This window comes from Hydra viridissima, unplaced genomic scaffold (assembly GCF_058129835.1).
Source record: "Hydra viridissima isolate aposymbiotic clone 2 unplaced genomic scaffold, HvirCarnegie_v1 scaffold_5, whole genome shotgun sequence".
In the NCBI taxonomy this organism is placed as follows: Eukaryota; Metazoa; Cnidaria; class Hydrozoa; order Anthoathecata; family Hydridae; genus Hydra; species Hydra viridissima.
Window position 1 is genome coordinate 17,752,512 of NW_028324304.1, and position 17,850 is coordinate 17,770,361.

Consider the following 17,850-nt stretch of genomic DNA (forward strand, 5'->3'; position numbering starts at 1 on the left):
TTTCCCTCCGTAAGCAAGAATAAAGTTACCAGGTAATATATGTAAGTTAATGTTCCCATTGAGTTTTTAGATGAGATTATATGGAACAGTTCCTAAAATCCTCCCCCCCCTCTCCTAAGAATAATCTCGCTAAATCAAAACTTCATCAACCTAATTGCTATTCTATCCTCCACATAAACGTGAAAGTGTGGTTAAAATAATGTAATATCTGAGTTAAAACTGCTTTACTTGTTTTTAAGTTTTATAAACATATTTAACGGATATATTTTTTTAGGATATTTGAAACAACGTTGTAAAGCCTATTTTCATACAGCATTTGAACGTACGCAGACTAATTGATTGGAGTAACTTATATGCAACTCTTGACATTTCAAAATCTAAAGTATAATTTCTTAAAAAATAACTATTTGTAAATATGATGTGTGTATATGTATATATTGTGTATATGTATATATTTTATATGCATATATTGCATATGTATATATTGTATATGTATATTTTGTATATGTATATTTTGTATATGTATATTTTGTATATGTATATTTTGTATATGTATATTTTGTATATGTATATTTTGTATATGTATATTTTGTATATGTATATTTTGTATATGTATATTTTGTATATGTATATTTTGTATATGTATATTTGGTATATGTATATTTGGTATATGTATATGTATATATTGTGTGTAGGGAAGGTAGGGGAGTATTGGGCAGTCGGGAGGTTTGGGCACCCCCTCATTTCTCACAATCTATTATAGATATTTTTTGTTTTCTACCATAGCACTATAGTTTATAACTGGCAACACCGCTCATCAAAAGTGTCAGCTGTCATTTCACTTGGTTGTCAAGTTACATGCGCTTAACGGTTTGTTGCGTACAAAAGTAAATATCTTGTTTGTGATTTGAAGAAAGATAAAAAAGAAATATGCAAGAAAGTGTAAGTATCTGTGTTAACTTCTTCTTTTGCGTTTAATGAACATTATATTTACCTGGCAATTAGGATTCAACATTTGATGAAAATAAATTTATTCAAAATTATTTGAAAAGTGAGGTTGCGGGGAGCATTGGGCACGCATCTAGGAGGGAGGTTTGGGCATACCCAATGCTTCCTCTTTTTTTAGCGTGTTTTGGTGTCATACGTTTGTACTTTTTTGCTATGCCCATTGGATTGAATGGTTAATCATTTCTTATCAGGACAATGCCATTTTCATTTAAAAAGAAAAATAAACGACGTGAAATCCCTAAATATGTTATTTTGCGCGCATTGGAAGAGGTTTCTAAAGGAGGAAAAATTAAAACTACTGCGATTAAATATGATATACCCAGGTCTAACCATCAAAGATACATAAAGCAAGGTGACGTTGTGAAAGATATTTCTTCTAAATTTGTATCATCCCAAATATTCACAAAAGATGAAGAAGAAAAAATTTTAAAATACCTTGTAACATTGTTTAAACTAAACCATGGAATGTCAAAACTGAAGGCACGCGAATTGGTTTACGAATACGCTACTGCCATTAATAAAAAAATACCAGACAACTGGACAGAGAAAAAACTTGCATCCAAAGATTGGCTTAGGGGATTTTTTAAAAGACAACCTCAGCTTTCAATAAGGACACCAGAAGCTACCAGTCTCTCACGTGCCACAAGTTTCAATAAGAAAAATGTCGGGGATTTTTTTGAAAATCTTAAAACTGTATATGAACGGGATCGCTTCGGCCCTGAGTATATTTACAATAAAGACGAAACTGGATTATCAACAGTACAACGAACCCAGAAAGTGATTGCTCTCAGAGGCACCAAGTAAGTTAGGCAAGTAATGTCAGCTGAAAGAGGGACACTTGTAACGGTTTGCTGTGGTATTAATGCATTGGGTTACTCAATACCACCCTTTTTCATATTCCCACGGGTTAATTTCAAAATATATATGCTAAATGATGCACCTGTTGCTTCAGATGGAGCGGCACATCCTTCAGAATGGATGACAGCACCATGTTTTTAAAATATATACACCATTTTGCAAAACAAGCAAAACCAACGCCTTCCTCGCCAGTTCTATTGCTGCTGGACAATCACGAGAGCCATATTTCAGCACCAGTTCTCGATTTTTGCAAAGAATCAGGCATTGTTTTAATGACTTTCCCACCGCACTGCATCCATAAACTGCAACCCCTAGACCTGACTGTCTATGGACCACTTAAAACTTATTATAACACTGTTGTAACAGATTGGATGGTAAGCAATCTTGGCAAAACTTTAACAACTTATGAAATCCCAAAATTAACAGCAAAAGCCATCCCACTTGCATTCAAGTTGCAAAATATTCAAAAGGGATTTGAAAAACCTGGCATTTGGCCATTCAACTCAAACATTTTTTCTGATGAAGATTTTGTTTGTTCTTCTATTGCCGGAAGAGAATAATGTTGCTACAGAAAAATTGATTTCAGACCAACCTATCATGGAACAGGCTTCAACAAAAGAAAATCTAGAGTCTAGAGGATCGTACAAGTTCAAGTATGGAAGTCACTGGAAGTCTCAAACGGAACCTCTATCTAAAAGCCAGACTAAGGGCGCTATCAATGTAACACCTGATTTAGTACCACCATACCCGAAAGCCGGCCCTAGGAAATTGGATGGCTTAAAACGGAAGAAAGGAAAAACAAGAATATTGACAGACACACCCGAGAAAAGACTCATTGAAATGGAAGAAAAAGAAAGACAAAGAGAAAATAAGATCAAAGAGCTAAACAAAAATCAAAAGTGCCCTAAAAACGAGAAAAGCAGGAAGATTAACAGTAATGATGAATTAGAAAATGTATTCGTTTCTGACAAAGCCCTTGTTGAAATCGATTCATCGGAAAAAGATTTTGATGTAGACAACGTGATTGTTATGGATAGAAATTTCCTGGTCAATAACTTTGTGTTGGTTAAATTTAACACCAAAAAAACTGTTTATCATTATGTTGGAATAGTCAAAGAGGTTATTCACTCCATGGCAACTGTCAAATTTATGAGAGCAAGTAAGATAAGAAATACGTTTATGTTTCCTGACATCGAGGACGTAGCCAGCGTTCCCCTGGAGGATAAAAAAACAAAATTGCCAACACCAAAAACATGGATAAAACGTGGCAGCCTAAAATATAAATTTGATAAGCCTCTTTGGGTCATACCAAATTTAAAATAAGTCTTATTAAGCCCAACATCGTGCAGTATTGATTCCAAGTGACATTGTTTAATTTTTCGTAAAGTCTATAAGAAAAAATGTTTGTATTATAATTTTTGATATCAATGCTATATAATACTTAATCATAGCAGTATATTAAAACAATATTGTGCATTTTAAATACAGTGCCCAAACCTCCCCACAGGGGTGTTTAAACCTCCCAACCACCGGGAGGTTTGGGCACTTTGGACATGTGTTCAAAAGCCTTTTGTAACTTTGCGACTAATTATAATACTAAAACTCTTCTTAGCAATAATTACTGCCAAATATGTGTGCTAGATATATTTGAAATAAAATTTTGATTATAATAAAAAATAACAGTTTTATTAACGTTTATGTAAAAAAGTGCCCAATGCTCCCCTACCTCCCCTACATGTATATATATTATATATGTATATATGTATATATTTTCACGTAAATTTAAATACCACGTAAGCCATTTCTTGACTATTTTTCAAGACGCAATAAAAGGTCAATGGAATTAGTTTTTTATAAGAAATCTATATTTTTTTTACCAAACTTTCTAGTTTTAACTGTAACATAATGATTATAAAGTGTTTTTAGAATTTGTTTTCAAATTTAAAAAATAGACTAATTTATAACAAAACAAAATATAAATCAAATTTTTATTTCTTTTCTGCCATTAAATAGATATAAAAAAACTTTCATTATTATTTGGTTTTATGTTATTTATTATTTATATTAATGTTATCAGTTATTTTTACTTTGATTTTTAATTTTTTACTTTGATTTAGTGATTTGGTTTTGTTTTAAGTTATTGTTGCTGGTTTCTACATTTTAGTTATTGTGGCTGAGTTCTACATTTTAGTGTTTGTATATGAAATAAAAAATACTGGTTAAGCTTTATGGAACTACATTGATAAAAAGTAGTTTTTACTGCTGCCTCAGTTATTGAGACAAAATAACAAATAACTATAACACTTCCTTCACTCTCCACCTTTGTTCACAAAATGTCTAAATATGCCTTGAATAAATCAAAACCTTTAAATTAAAACTTTGCAAGTCCATTAAAACAATATAAATGCCACTTGATGAGTTTTTGAAGAGAAGTTTATATTGTATTTTTTATTTCTCGAATTTTTTTCAATTAGGATTGCTGTTGTTGGACAATTTATAAAAGAATGTATTTAAATTCTTTCTTGCTGGCACGGAGCTAATTATTTTTGTCAATCCAAGAATGCACCACCCACAATCTTTTTAGCTACCTTCATATGTATTACAAATGCTTTCGTGCACTTGTGTAATTCGTGTTTGTCTAATGTTCCATGTTTGTCTATTGTTTGTCTATTGTTTGTCTATAGTTTGTCTATTGTCCAATAATGGTGACAAAACTCCCGCAGTTTCAAGTTCTTTGAGAGCAACTTTTTAAAGTAAATTTAGTTTGAATTAAATTTTTAGTTAAATTTAATTTAGTTAAAAAAATAACGTTAGATCTTGAGTAAGTTTTGTCTCAAAAAACGATTCAAAGGATTTTCAATTGATTTCCTGGAGTGTCTAATGCTTTAACAACTATATAATTAGTTTCATATATGATCCCTTCGACAAAAAAATTTAATGCAACTAACTCTTCTGATAAATACTGCAGATGTCCAAAAAACCTGTCGCAGAGACTGCAGCATCCATATTTTTTGTAATTGTCAATACCATTCAGAAGCTATAGACTATGTTCAAATAAAGAAGATGCCCTTACATAAATATTCGTTGCAGAAATGCAAATACCTTAAAGTCCTCTATCTTTACTAGTTTGTTATTACTTTTAAATGTCATGGCATTTAAGATCTTCAATAAGGCTCTGTGAACTTCACCGGGTATTGTGAACATACTTTTTTAAAAAATAGCTCAACTCACCATTAAGATTAAGATTCTCTTTTAATAGCCCTTGTTTGATTTTTTGTTCATATAGTTATTTCTTCCACAATCTTTTCATCACAATGAGATGATAAATAATTGTATTTGCTCAGCTGCTGCTTTAACCTTTTCTTTGCGGTTTGTAGCACTTTCAATAATTGCATTATTTTAAGCACGCCTTTTAATTGTGTCCATTTTAGGGTCTTTTGAACTCCCATTTGAAGTAGCAAAGATATCAAGAGGGATACTTGAGGGATAAGTCTTGAAGAAATGTTTTAGGAAATGCAATTTTCTCAGCAAAAACGTCGGCTTGTGAAAGAAGGGGCATCACAGATGTAATAACCTTCTCAAGGTAAGTTTAAAAGCTTCTGAGTTTCTAAATTCTATTCAAACAAGTGTAAGTAAAATGTGTTAAAAAGAATGTTCTTTGAAAAGAAAAATAAAGTCTTTCCGTAGTGATGAACTTATCTCAGTTGGTTTTTTGACTCAGTTGAATTTGTTCCTTTTCTTCTTTTTTAAGAACAATTTTTATTAAAACATTAAAGTGGCTGCCCTCTGGGTAGAATTACTAACAACTTTAAATGCTGATGCTGCTTGTTTTAGTTCTTTGAAAGAAGATTTGTTGCCCAACTCTAAAGAATCTTATCCTCAAAAACTCCATCGTCTCTGCAAAAACATAAAAATTAACTAAATGTATGAGCACGCTTCCTCTCCTTCATAACCATTAGACATCATTTTTCTGCGTGATGAAAAACTATCAATCTTTCTCAGTTTTTATGTCTTTTTTACGCATCACAAATTGCAATAACAAATAGGATGAAAACCTGGGCTCTAAATGTTTTATTTTCGGATAAAGCTTTGTTGAGATTTACCTTTTGATTGCTTTCAAACATTTTGTATCTGAAGTTTGATGAGGATTCGCTTTCCGGAATCAATTTCCTGGATTGGAATTCAAGCTCACTTCTAAATCTGATGAACATTTGACATGAAGCGGTTAGTTTTCCTCTGAAAATTAATATTTCTAAATAATAATTTTAAAATGTAATTTAAAACCTAAAGTTTTAATGATCACCAAATGAAAACCTACTTTTTTGTAATTTTAAATCTTTGGAATTGCATTTTATGGTGAATGCTAGTATGACCGTTTTGAAGTTAGTTTTACTAAATGAGCTGATTACCATAAATCTGTTGGAAAAGAACGCAGTATCATGGTTTACACCTTCATTTGGTCAACTTTAGACACTCTTTGCAGATATTAGTGGATTCTGTTGATTTTTGGTGCTAAATGGTGATTTGTTAATTATTTTGTTTCAGTTAAACAATTTTCGATACAATTTTGTTAATTGTTGTGGGGTGTTTGAAAGAAAACTTGCATTTTGGTAATCTCCATTTGTAGACATTTTAGTATTGTTAATATTACTATTGTAATTTTTATAATTTTAAGTTCATATTTTTACGGGAAAAAAATACATGTAAAATACATTTTGGGTATCTAAACGTCATTTTAAAAAACCGAAAAACTCGTCCGTTATTCTTTTCTGTTACAGCTGAAAAGATTCAAGAAATAACTTTGCTTTTGTTAAGAGAAGATACAATTCGTTAACGTAGACATATTCATGGCCTACTATTATACTATTACAGGGCCGTATATGCCACATTTTAGAGATTGATTTTTAGAGGACTATTTGTGCAAAAAAAATGACATTGCAATATGTTTAAATGTGAATGGCATTGCAATATGTGAAAATGTAAAGTCTTAAACTTGCATAAGATCACTAGTTTAAAGTGGACAAAAATTGTGTTGTTAAATACAAATAAACTTGATCTTTGTATAACACGCATTAATGTATGTATATGTGTGTAGAAAACGAAAATGCTCATGATAAAAAGCAAATTTTATTTTGTTTATTATAAAGTGAACCACCGTACAATATATATATATATATATATATATATATATATATATATATATATATATATATATATATATATAAATGTTCTTATAAACATATCATTAGCCAGTGTGGGTGTGAGTATATCGTAGAAATGTCTTTCCATTTCTGTTCTACCGAATTTATCAATCATTTTTATATATGCATTTTTTTAAATTTTACTTGTAAACCACCAAAGAGTGTTGACAACGCTTTGAAAGTCATACCCTTCATCAAGCGTTTTCAAGACGTATAGACACAAGTAGTTGCAGTAAAAAGTATCACCAAACTGATTTCTTTCGCTACTGTAGTAAACTGGACTTTTTAAGTATTTAACAAGCTCGACGGGAGGAGGTTAGGTGTAAGAGTCGAAGCTGTACTTTTCATCCCCATCTTTTCTCCAACATATTCAATGAAAACCACTAGTGCTTGAATCTCCTGTATTGGCTATTCCACATTCTTTTTTACTTACCTTTGTTTTAAGCTCATCTCTTACAAAAACGCCTTTAAAGTTTTTTATTTTTAGTTTTTTTGCTGCCTCTATCAATTAAATGTTTGTTTGAGGCTCGCTCGGCAAGACAATTCCCTCTACATTTACAAACTTGTTAATCATTTTTATTTTTATTTTTTTTTAATTTTTCTTTAATTTGTAATGTCCATATACCAACATGTGTATTTCAACCTCTAGTATCACTCTTTTATCATCATCTGCACTGAGTGCTAACTTGTTAATTTCTTCTGTGTATACTTCATGTAAATTGGATCTTATAATGCTAATGCTCATTACCTGCTCTTTTTTATTGAGTAAACAATCTTTGTAATCTTCATGTGTTATGAATTTTTCAACAACATTTTTTTTCAACCTTTTGCATTTTTTGTAGTTTTTTTTTTATTTAGTTTGTAAGAATACAACTTTGATCTGAGTCCAACAAATTCTTCAATCTGTTTTCCTGTGGCCTTTAAACATTCATCTTTTTTCACTATCACCTTTTTTTTCAATTCACTATCACCTTTTTGTTTCCACCTACCTTAAACCCAACACTGCTGATTGCTGGATGGTCTTTATCAAATTCACTCGTGTCGAATTTACTCTCTATATCTTTTGATATGTCTTTGTAAAAATCATGTCTTGATTTCGTAAATCAAAGAGTCCGTATCCGTAAGCAACAACTTTGCCCGATCAGAATACATTTTCTTTATGTAATCATAATGAAATTCAAACAACAAAGTTTTGTTTAAATCTAATATGCACATCCTAAATAAATCGGCTTGTCATAAATTAATTTTGTTCTATTCATGTGCACCGCTATCAAGTTTTCATCAAATATCGTGTGACTATCGTAATTTGGTTTAGAAGATAATTTCATGGCTTCTTCCCTTTTTGTAATCAATCTCACGTCCACTCGCTTTTCAATATTCTCCATTGTTTTGCCAAACACCGAATAGCTCATTAGCTTGAAAAAATCCTTTTCAAAGTCGTTTGTTGCTTTAGTTCTTAAATTTGTATTAAGATCAATGTACTCTTTCCACCAATCTTGCTCTTCAAACTTTATTGCTCTATGTATCTTAGCAATTTTTAATCCAAATCGCTCATTTAGTTTAAGATTCTAATAGTGAATGACATAATTCTTCTTATCGTTCAAGTTTGGTATTAGTTTGTCCACTTTGTCTTTTGTCATTCTTTCAGGCGCTAACGGACCTGAAAGAATGACAATAGACAAAGTGGACATACTAATACCAAAGTGCACAAAAAATAATCCAAATCCACTGCTAATATACACGACACAGATTTCCAATGAGTTAACTCGCTTTCGCTTATCCACTCAAAACTGTGCGTTGAAAGAGGTTTGCTCATAACGCATCCATACAAGTTGTTAGCATCCAAGTATTGAATGTACTTCGACTCTTTGCTTTTATCAAACGAATCTCCCATGTATTTATTATTCGAAGTTCCTAATCGGTTTGATATCATGCTAAATCCTCCGCGTATTCCTTTCTTGATCATCAATATCATGTCAAAATTGCAAAGCAGTTCCAATCTTATTTTTTTCATCTTAAGCGCTGCATCCCATGCCGCTACTGGAGATGTAGAGTACCAAGCAGGATCTCAATATAGTTATTAATACAAACATCTCTAAAATTCTCAAACACATCTGCTAGCATCAGCACATCAGACACATTGTAAAAGTCATGATAATCTCTAAATGCCTTGCAATAAAAGTCATCCCATACCGTTTTGGCGTATAAGTAGTTTTCATCTCTTATTCCTTCATCGTTGAGTTTAGAGAAGAATCACTTTTTTGGTGGTAATTGTGTTTCAGAGAGTTTATCAATCGAGTCAACCCAATCGTAGGGGTACACACCTTTTCTTAGTAACAAATCAAACTGCTTGCCAGAATAGTAACTGCTAATGTTCTTGCATTAGTCTTTTGTCAGATTCTTTGATCAGCTGTCTAAACTGGAGCCATAAATCTAAAACTGTCGACGAATCTCAACTCTCAAATACTTTAGCAACGTCATCATTCTCACTACTTGCAGTAAACGTAACTGGGTTTCTTTTATAAACTCTTTCGTCAAAGCATTTTATGTAATAGCAGAATGAACTTGGCATATGTTTTTGGTACTGCTTAGTATAAGACTTGTTAGGATCAGGGATTTATGTGTTGATCGGAGTAATAAAACTCTCAAAATCAGCATACACCACGAACGGAACTCTCATCAATCCTTCTTTATGGCTGAACTGCATAGCTGAATTCTTTTTAGGAAATTCGATTCTAACAGAACTGTGTGCGTTGCAATAGGTCATAAAACTTTTCCAAAACAGTCGACTCTAATACAATTCTAGAGTTGGATGAAAAAGGAACAATACGAGGTGTTACCTCTCCAGTTACAATGCTAACACATTCCATCTTACATGTCAGAGAAATTCGAACTTTTTTATTTCTATTTTCTCTCAGTATTTTTATTGCTCCCTTTCTCGCAAAGTTTAAGAATGAAGAGACGTCATGCTGCTCGTCTTTTACTTCATACGAAAGTTGTTTAGTGACACGATCCACAGCATGCCTTATTAATTTAAACTCAATCTTATTTTGTGTCTTGTACAGATGAAGTATTTTAGACTTTAGAGATTCTATTTTTTTGTTAATCTCCACGCCTGCCTCGTCTACTCTTTTCTTCTTTCTTGGTTCTGGGATGTATGGTTTAATCCAATTTGCCACATCGTTATAACTGTTGACGACGAACGACGATGCACTTCTTACAGCTGTCACCAACTTTGAAAATAATCCAGGAGTAGTAGGTTCTAATACAGGTAATGAAGCTGATGATGGAACAGGCTCGTCTAAGATATGTGGGCTCAAAGAATCTAATATGCTTTGTCTCATCGGTCTAGGAGCAGGAGACGGTTTTACAGTGACAGGACGCGGAGCAGCCCATGAAAGTATACTCCTTTGAGATTATGTATTGTTGAATGCTCTAACAAAATCATCTTTACGCATTTTATAAATATTCTTTATTCTCTTCTCTTTTGCGATTTGTCGCGACTCTGACATTTTTGTTTTCCATTTTTTATAGCGCAAGATTTTTTTTTTATGTCATTTTAATTTTTTAACTTTTTCTTGTTAAAAAATTTTAAAAGAAATTTCCTGACGAAAATTTTAATTCTCTTTATGTGTTTTTGCGTTTTTTAGCTTCTCAGAATTTTATATTTCTATTTTAAATCCATTATCCACCTTTCCATCTCGAAGCTCCAAGTACTTCCAACCGTTTCTAGTCTCTTTAATCGCTTCGTACAAAGAGTTGTACTCAATAACTTCTCCTGTTTCAACATTTATCAGTCTTACTGTTACAGGCTTTTTTCTAATAAATTTTAGTCTATCATGTTTGGGATAAATGGTTTTTTCCATATCTACTTTTTCAGTTTTTTCTTTTCTCGGTCTTCCAACAGGTCTCTTTTCTTCCTCTTCTTTTACATCCTCCATCACCAATGTTTTGTCTATCAAATTATTTTCATTAGCAATCGCTAACAGCGCTACTAAACTGTCTGACGTTTTAGAAATGACGTTTTCTTTTAATAAATTTTTCAAATCCTTTTTCGTATATGTCATTTTTATTATGTCAAGAAAAAAATTTTTTTAATTCATTTTTTTTATTTTAAGAATTAAAGAAACTTTAAAAACTTTTTAAATTTTCACATGGTTTCACTTGTGAAATTTGAAAGAACTCCCTACCGAAATTTAATAGATTTTGTTTCCATCTGATTGAAACTGCATCATTCTATCAGAGATAACAACAGCAAAGGCGTGAGTATCTGCAGAAACGTTTGAATTGAATGTAGCTTTAACTTGTACATCCAGAACTATAGATTTTAACCTCTCTGACTGCTTGCTCACATCAAAAACCATAAGTAGGTAAAAAAATCTGAAGTCTACTGTAGACAGGCAAGGCTGTGCGGTTATATCTACAATTCCATAAAAATTATTATCAAACTTAACAGCATCTCTATAGGCTGTTGAGTATTGGTTGTTTTCGAATGATAAGTCGTAGTCAACAGCAGGATATCTTTCCTTATTTAGATTGACATACATGTTTTTCAATTTGCAATAATCAAATACTGACGGATTGAGAGTTTGTGATCCATCTTTATTTGTTTGAAATCCAACAATAATCTATCTTGGCTTTTCACTAGATGATCAACTGAATGTATTGGATTGAGGTACAACGGTTGTATCACACTGTCTAGATCTGAATGCTAGAGGTGCAGTCACTTTCGATTGAATGGTATTGTAAAGATTGAGTCTTTCCGCATCAAATGAAATGACGTGTGGTATAAACAATGATAGTTTGCTGAGATTTACTTTTCCTGCTGCTGCAGCGCTGTTTATAAAAATCGCATTATCATCTCTCTTTCTCACAAGAATAAGCGTAAGTTTAAATCCGTAAATCACTTTATCACAATCATTGCAGAATCCAAAAACTCCTATCATTGTTGTTGCTTGTCCTGGACTAAATATTGTTTCTACTTCTTGATTTGACAATTGATACCATATCTGACTGAACAAGTCCATTATACCGTTGTTTATAAGTGCTACTACATCTGTATCTACATAGTCTGTTCCGTCAGCTTTCCGTTAGCCTTCCTTCAACCATAATGTATGGTTCAGATGGAATCATGAATAAGTCTTGTGCTCAACATTGATTCTTATTTTTCCAGCAATAATTAAATTTGTACTGACTGGTTCGTATTCGTGATATTCAAATTTTTCTATTTCCTCATCGACAGTCGGGATTTCTGTAAAATTTATTACCTCAGAAGTTGACATTTTTTTATATACGAGGTATAAAAAAAGTTTAAAAGACTATTTTAGGTAATTTTCATGAATTTCACAAAGTTCTCATGATCTCTTTCCCCATTTTTACAAGGTCTTATATCCTAATGACATTTTCCTTCAACATCTTTTTTGACGGTTTTATCGATGATCCTTTAAATACTTTAGCTTTATAAGAATTAATCATTAATTTAGTTAAAAGAGCCATTGGATCTAGCTGTACACTTTCTGTTGGTGTGCTTGACGCTTCTGTGTTTGACGCTTGTGTAAGTTCACTGTTAACCATTCCTAAAAGTGTGTCTTTATTTTCTTTAGTAAGATTTGAATACACTTTATTGATCGCTTTTTTTCCCTTTTTCAAGGGCAACGACTTTAGCAGTTGATGTGGGAGAAGAAGCTAGCTATTTTCCTGCTAATTTTGCAGCAGTGATTGATTCTCTTCCCAACTCACTAGCAGCAACTTTATTGAGTAAAGCTAGTGATGGTTTAGACGCTTTTATCGCTGCTGCTCTTCTTAAGAAATTCTTAATCGTATCGATTATACCACTTCCACCAATAACACGTTTCTTTGAATACCTGTTATTGCTAATAATAATCATTTTTATAAACCATATAATTTTTATATTTTAGCGCAAAATATTTTGAATTGCTTTATATTCCTCTCTATTTATTACTCCTTGTGTTAAAAGCTCATCGCATATGGCTACAGCCTCATTTCTACACCCTGAATTTCCAGCTCTCCATGAAGCAACGCTTATTGATAACTTATCAACAAGCGCGTTTGGATCTCCAAGAAGAATGATTACACCTGACCCTTTTTTTCCACTATTCCAATTTGGAGCTATTATTCTTTTATACTTCACGTTTCTAGACGCTTTTGGCTTGTTTGGATTTGCTTCAGATACAATTGCATCCGTTTCTAAAAGTATACTCTTGATTTTTTTAAGATCTTCTTCATCATACACATTCTCATCCGGATTGAACTTTGTTATCAACTCTCAAAGTCCTCTTGGTCCATTATATGTCTTATTCCAAATAATGATGTCATTGTTGTTAATCACCAACTCATCTTTTCCCATAAAAAGCCTTCCATCCTTCGAATGAATTTCAAATGTTTTGTCAGCTTGATTTCCTCTTAAAGTGTACATTGCCAAATAATGTAAAGCAATTGTACCTAAATTCATAAGTTGTGAGTCTGAAGAACCAATCTCGTCATCATAAGCAATCATCTCTTTAGAATTAACTGGAATAGCATAGTCTTTAATTGCTAACACACCTTCACTAAATTTATCAGTGATATTTTTCAAGCTATCTTTTATCATGTCATTGCTGTCAATCAGCGGCTTGTACATCTTCGTTATGTCTGTTTGAAAGCTTGCGTCAGCCATATTATCATTTATGCTATTCTGATATATTCTTTTCTTTACGTCTAAAAGCTCTTTAACAATTTAATCTCTTTAATTTAGGATCGCTAATTTTTAAAAACGATATTTTTTATAATATCGCAAAAAAAAAATAAAAAAATGTGAAGGTAAAACGTAAACGTAAACGTAAAACATCAATGTTTTATGTTTTTTGCTAAATTTAACTTGTGAATTTCATTGAAAATCATAATCATTTTTAGATTCTTCGATTACATGGAAAAAATATTCACTTTTTGTTATAATGTTTTGAAACGTCTTAATAGCCTCTTCTCTTCCTTGGTTGATCTGTGACTCCTTAGTAATTTCATCTATCTGACCTTTCACTTTTGTTCTAATATCTTCAAGCATGGATTTAAACTTTTGAAGCTCACCCAGTATCAGCTCGTACTCGCTATTGCTTATGTCTCCATCTTTTAATGACTTTGAAATATAATCGCTTATTGTATTTAGCTTTGAATCAGCTAGTACTTTTACCTTTTCGTGCTTTTCTGCTTTTAAGCTCAGCTTTTTGTTACTTTGTCCTCCAATAATCGACAAAAAACCTGCTCCTAACGCAACACTCTCGCATGCAATCACAACTGGAGCTGCAATGATTGTTGTTAAAAATCCCAATCCAATAGTACCAAGTGCAGTTCCACCTGCTTGCAATTCGCTATCCAAAGATGAGATAATTCTTACAGCTCTGTGATACATTTTGCTCAGCATTATCCTCTTCTCTTTCTCACTCTCTATCTCTTTCTGTATTTCACTGATTTTTTGAAGCCTATAGCCATGCCCACCTTCTGCCGGAGCGCTCGGAAGAACTGGATACAGTTTATTATTGAAATTAATATCACAATTATATTCCATTTTATAAAGTAAAGAAAAAAGTTAAAAAAATCAATGATTTTTCCAGAGTTCCAAAGGATCTAATTTATGTGGATCCAAAGGAACTAAATAAACATGTAAAATTTATAAAGCATAAACTTTCTCCTTTTTTAACAATCACGTCTGACTTGCTGTTGTTGTGAATTTCCATTATAATATTATCAGTTGAGTCTGCTACATAATATCATGTTTAAAATAATCCGGTTTTGATTTTATCTTCTCCCTCAACGTCACTAAAGCTGCACCTTTTGTTACTTGAAGACCAATCCTTAAAGATAATTTCTGATGTGATAGTTGATTGAGTTTAATGTTTTTTTGTGCGAATATCTCATATCTCCCATTAGCAAACACTGGAGGATATTCTAAAGCTAAATGTTTAAAAACAATCGATTTATTATCTTTAGGCTTTAATTCTGTCTTTTTTGGCTTCGATTCTGTCTCTTATTGTTTAATTATTTGTAACAAATTATAATTCGGAATTTCTGCACCGTTATGCTTGAATAACTTGTGAGGAGTGCTCATTTTTTCACATCACTAAAAAAGCAAAATCAAAAGTTTTAAAAATTCACATCACTAAAAAATCAAAAATTCACATCACTAAAAAAGCAAAATCAAAAGTTTCAAAAATTCACATCACTAAAAAAGCAAAATCAAAAGTTTTAGATAACGTTTGACGAATGGGCATCACAAAATAGTCAAAGATACTTAAGCTTAAATGTACATATGAAGGCGAACCACTTTAATCTTGGATTGATTCGAATCCATGGATCGTGTAATGCAGAATATTGCGTCAAGTAAGTTTCAGAAAGGCTAAATAGCTTCGATATTGACCTCCAAGAAGACATTATTGCCATGACCACTGATAGAGCAAGTGTGATGGTAAAAGTCGGTAAAATGATGTCTTGCTATCAACAACTATGTTATGCTCATGGAATACAACTTGCAGTTATTGATATCTTATACAAGAAAAACAGCGGAGAAGTCGAAGAATTTTTTACTACATATGAAAATTGTGAAGAAGAAGATGAATGTGGTAACACTGAGGATGATGAAGTTATAAATAAAGAATATGGTTTGACAATGATTTTGGACCGAGCATCAGCTGAATTGGTTAGCAATTACAAAGATCTCATGAAAAAAGTGAGAAAGGTTGTAAAAATATTTAAAAACTCTCCTGTCAAAAAGAATACATATTTACAGAAAGATACCCTACAAGAACACGGGAAAAAGCTTCAGTTGATTCTTGATTGTAAAACTAGGTGGGACAGTATGTTCGATATGTTAGAAAGATTTCATAGACTAAAAGTGTGTATTGAAAAAGCCTTAATTAATGTTTGGTCAGAAATTCGTTTCACCCAAGAAGAGTGGTCCCAAATCAATGACTTAATTATATGCCTGGCACCACTAAAACTTGGTCTCGAACTTTAATGCAGAAGAGAATCGAACCTTGTCACGGTGGAAACAACTTTTCAATTTATGCTAAATAAATTGCGAAAGCAATCATCACTTTTGAGCATAGATTTAGCCGCGGCACTTCGTGTGAGGTTTACACAACGTCGTAATAAGAATTTAAATGGACTACTAGTTTACTTAAAAAATCCGTCGAAGAAAATGAACTCGAAGAAAAAGTAGCTGTAGATTTTATTAACAATTCCCAAATACTTATTCCTACAATTCTATCGCTGAAAAAAGAATTGGAAAATCAAACACAGAAAGACAAGAACAGCTGGACAGAAAATGTAAAGGAGAGACCAAATTTAGATTCTTTAGACTTTGATAAATTATTGAAGCTGGAAATGTCTGTCTATGAAAGTAATGGAGTAAGAGGTAAGTTTCTAGATATAGCGCATAGTTACTTGATGACCATACCACCAATAAGCGTATAGGCCGAGCAAGCTTTTTCAGCTGCTGGTTACATATGCAGTCCTTTGAGGAGTAGATTAAGTGATGATACTTTAAGTAGGGTCTGTTTCTAAAGAGCCCATTTCTTACAATCATTTTCTCAATTTGATATTTCAAAAAACAAATAAAGCTAATAGTTCTACGTAAAGCTAAAAGATGTTCTAAGTACTTTGGCTTATCTTTTTGTTCATTAAATGTTAAGAATTATATTGATTTACAAATGAATTGCGTTTTTTGGCTTTATTTACCTTATCTTATCAATTTAATAAGTTGAGTATATTTTTTCTAAAATACTTGAAAGAAAAATACAATTGTCATTTTGCCTTTTATAATGTGCATAAGAAACCTACTAATCCCGCGCGGGATCCCGCGGGATCCGCACAAAAATTAAAAAAATCCGCGCGGATCCCGCGGGATTGAAAAGTGTGCGGGATTGCAATCCCTACATTAAATGTTAAGAATTATATTGATTTACAAATGAATTGCGTTTTTTGGCTTTATTTACCTTATCTTATCAATTTAATAAGTTGAGTATATTTTTTCTAAAATACTTGAAAGAAAAATACAATTGTTATTTTGCCTTTTATAATGTGCATAAGAAACCTACTAATCCCGCGCGGGATCCCGCGGGATCCGGACAAAAATTAAAAAAATCCGCGCGGATCCCGCGGGATTGAAAAGTGTGCGGGATTGCAATCCCTAATAAAATCCTAACATTTTTTATTGCAAATATTTTTTTAAAAGTCTTCGAATCACTTGTGAATTTTTTGAGTCTGGAAAATAAAAATCATCAAACCCACTTCTATATTTGCCATTATACTTTTTAGATGATAAATCTGTAACTGCAAATCCATGAGGTTCAGAACAACAATTGTTACAAAACTCTTTAAACTCTTTTAAACTCTTATTATATGAAGCATGATCTCTATAAATATGACCAACACTTTTGTCATCCTGAGGAAACAAACAAATAAAATTTGAATTTCTTCTGATCGTCTGTCTAGGAAGCAAAAAATGGTCTTGAGCAAGATAGAAGTAATCTTTATTAGAAGGTCTTCCTCTCGTATAATATTTTTCACACGTGTTTTGCTTTTCTAATTGCGAATCATCAAATATCATCAAGTTATTCTAATTCAGATCAAGTTTTTCAGGATCTAGCACATCTTCAGCATTCTCAAAAAAACTACACTCTATGAGTTTTGTCGCTCCAATTTTTTTAAATAACTTCAATTACTGGTTCAGGTGTTGCATTTAATTTCTCTATTTCACTTGAACAGTTTAAGAATGACATCTTTTGGCAAT

The 17,850-nt window shown here is 32.1% G+C and overlaps 1 protein-coding gene and 1 pseudogene across 1 annotated transcript; one reads left to right on the forward strand and one right to left on the reverse strand.

The window, feature by feature from the left end:
• Positions 1–1,932: 1,932 nt before the first annotated feature.
• LOC149889085 (uncharacterized) lies at positions 1,933–3,189 on the forward strand (annotated as a pseudogene).
• Positions 3,190–12,981: 9,792 nt separating this feature from the next.
• On the reverse strand, positions 12,982–13,743 carry LOC149889086 (uncharacterized). The gene is made up of 2 exons (XM_090089182.1): positions 13,417–13,743; positions 12,982–13,338 (listed from the first exon to the last, which is right to left on the reverse strand). Exons 1-2 carry the CDS (start codon positions 13,741–13,743, stop codon positions 12,982–12,984), a joined length of 684 nt encoding a protein of 227 aa, XP_089945308.1.
• Between the last annotated feature and the right edge of the window lie 4,107 nt (positions 13,744–17,850).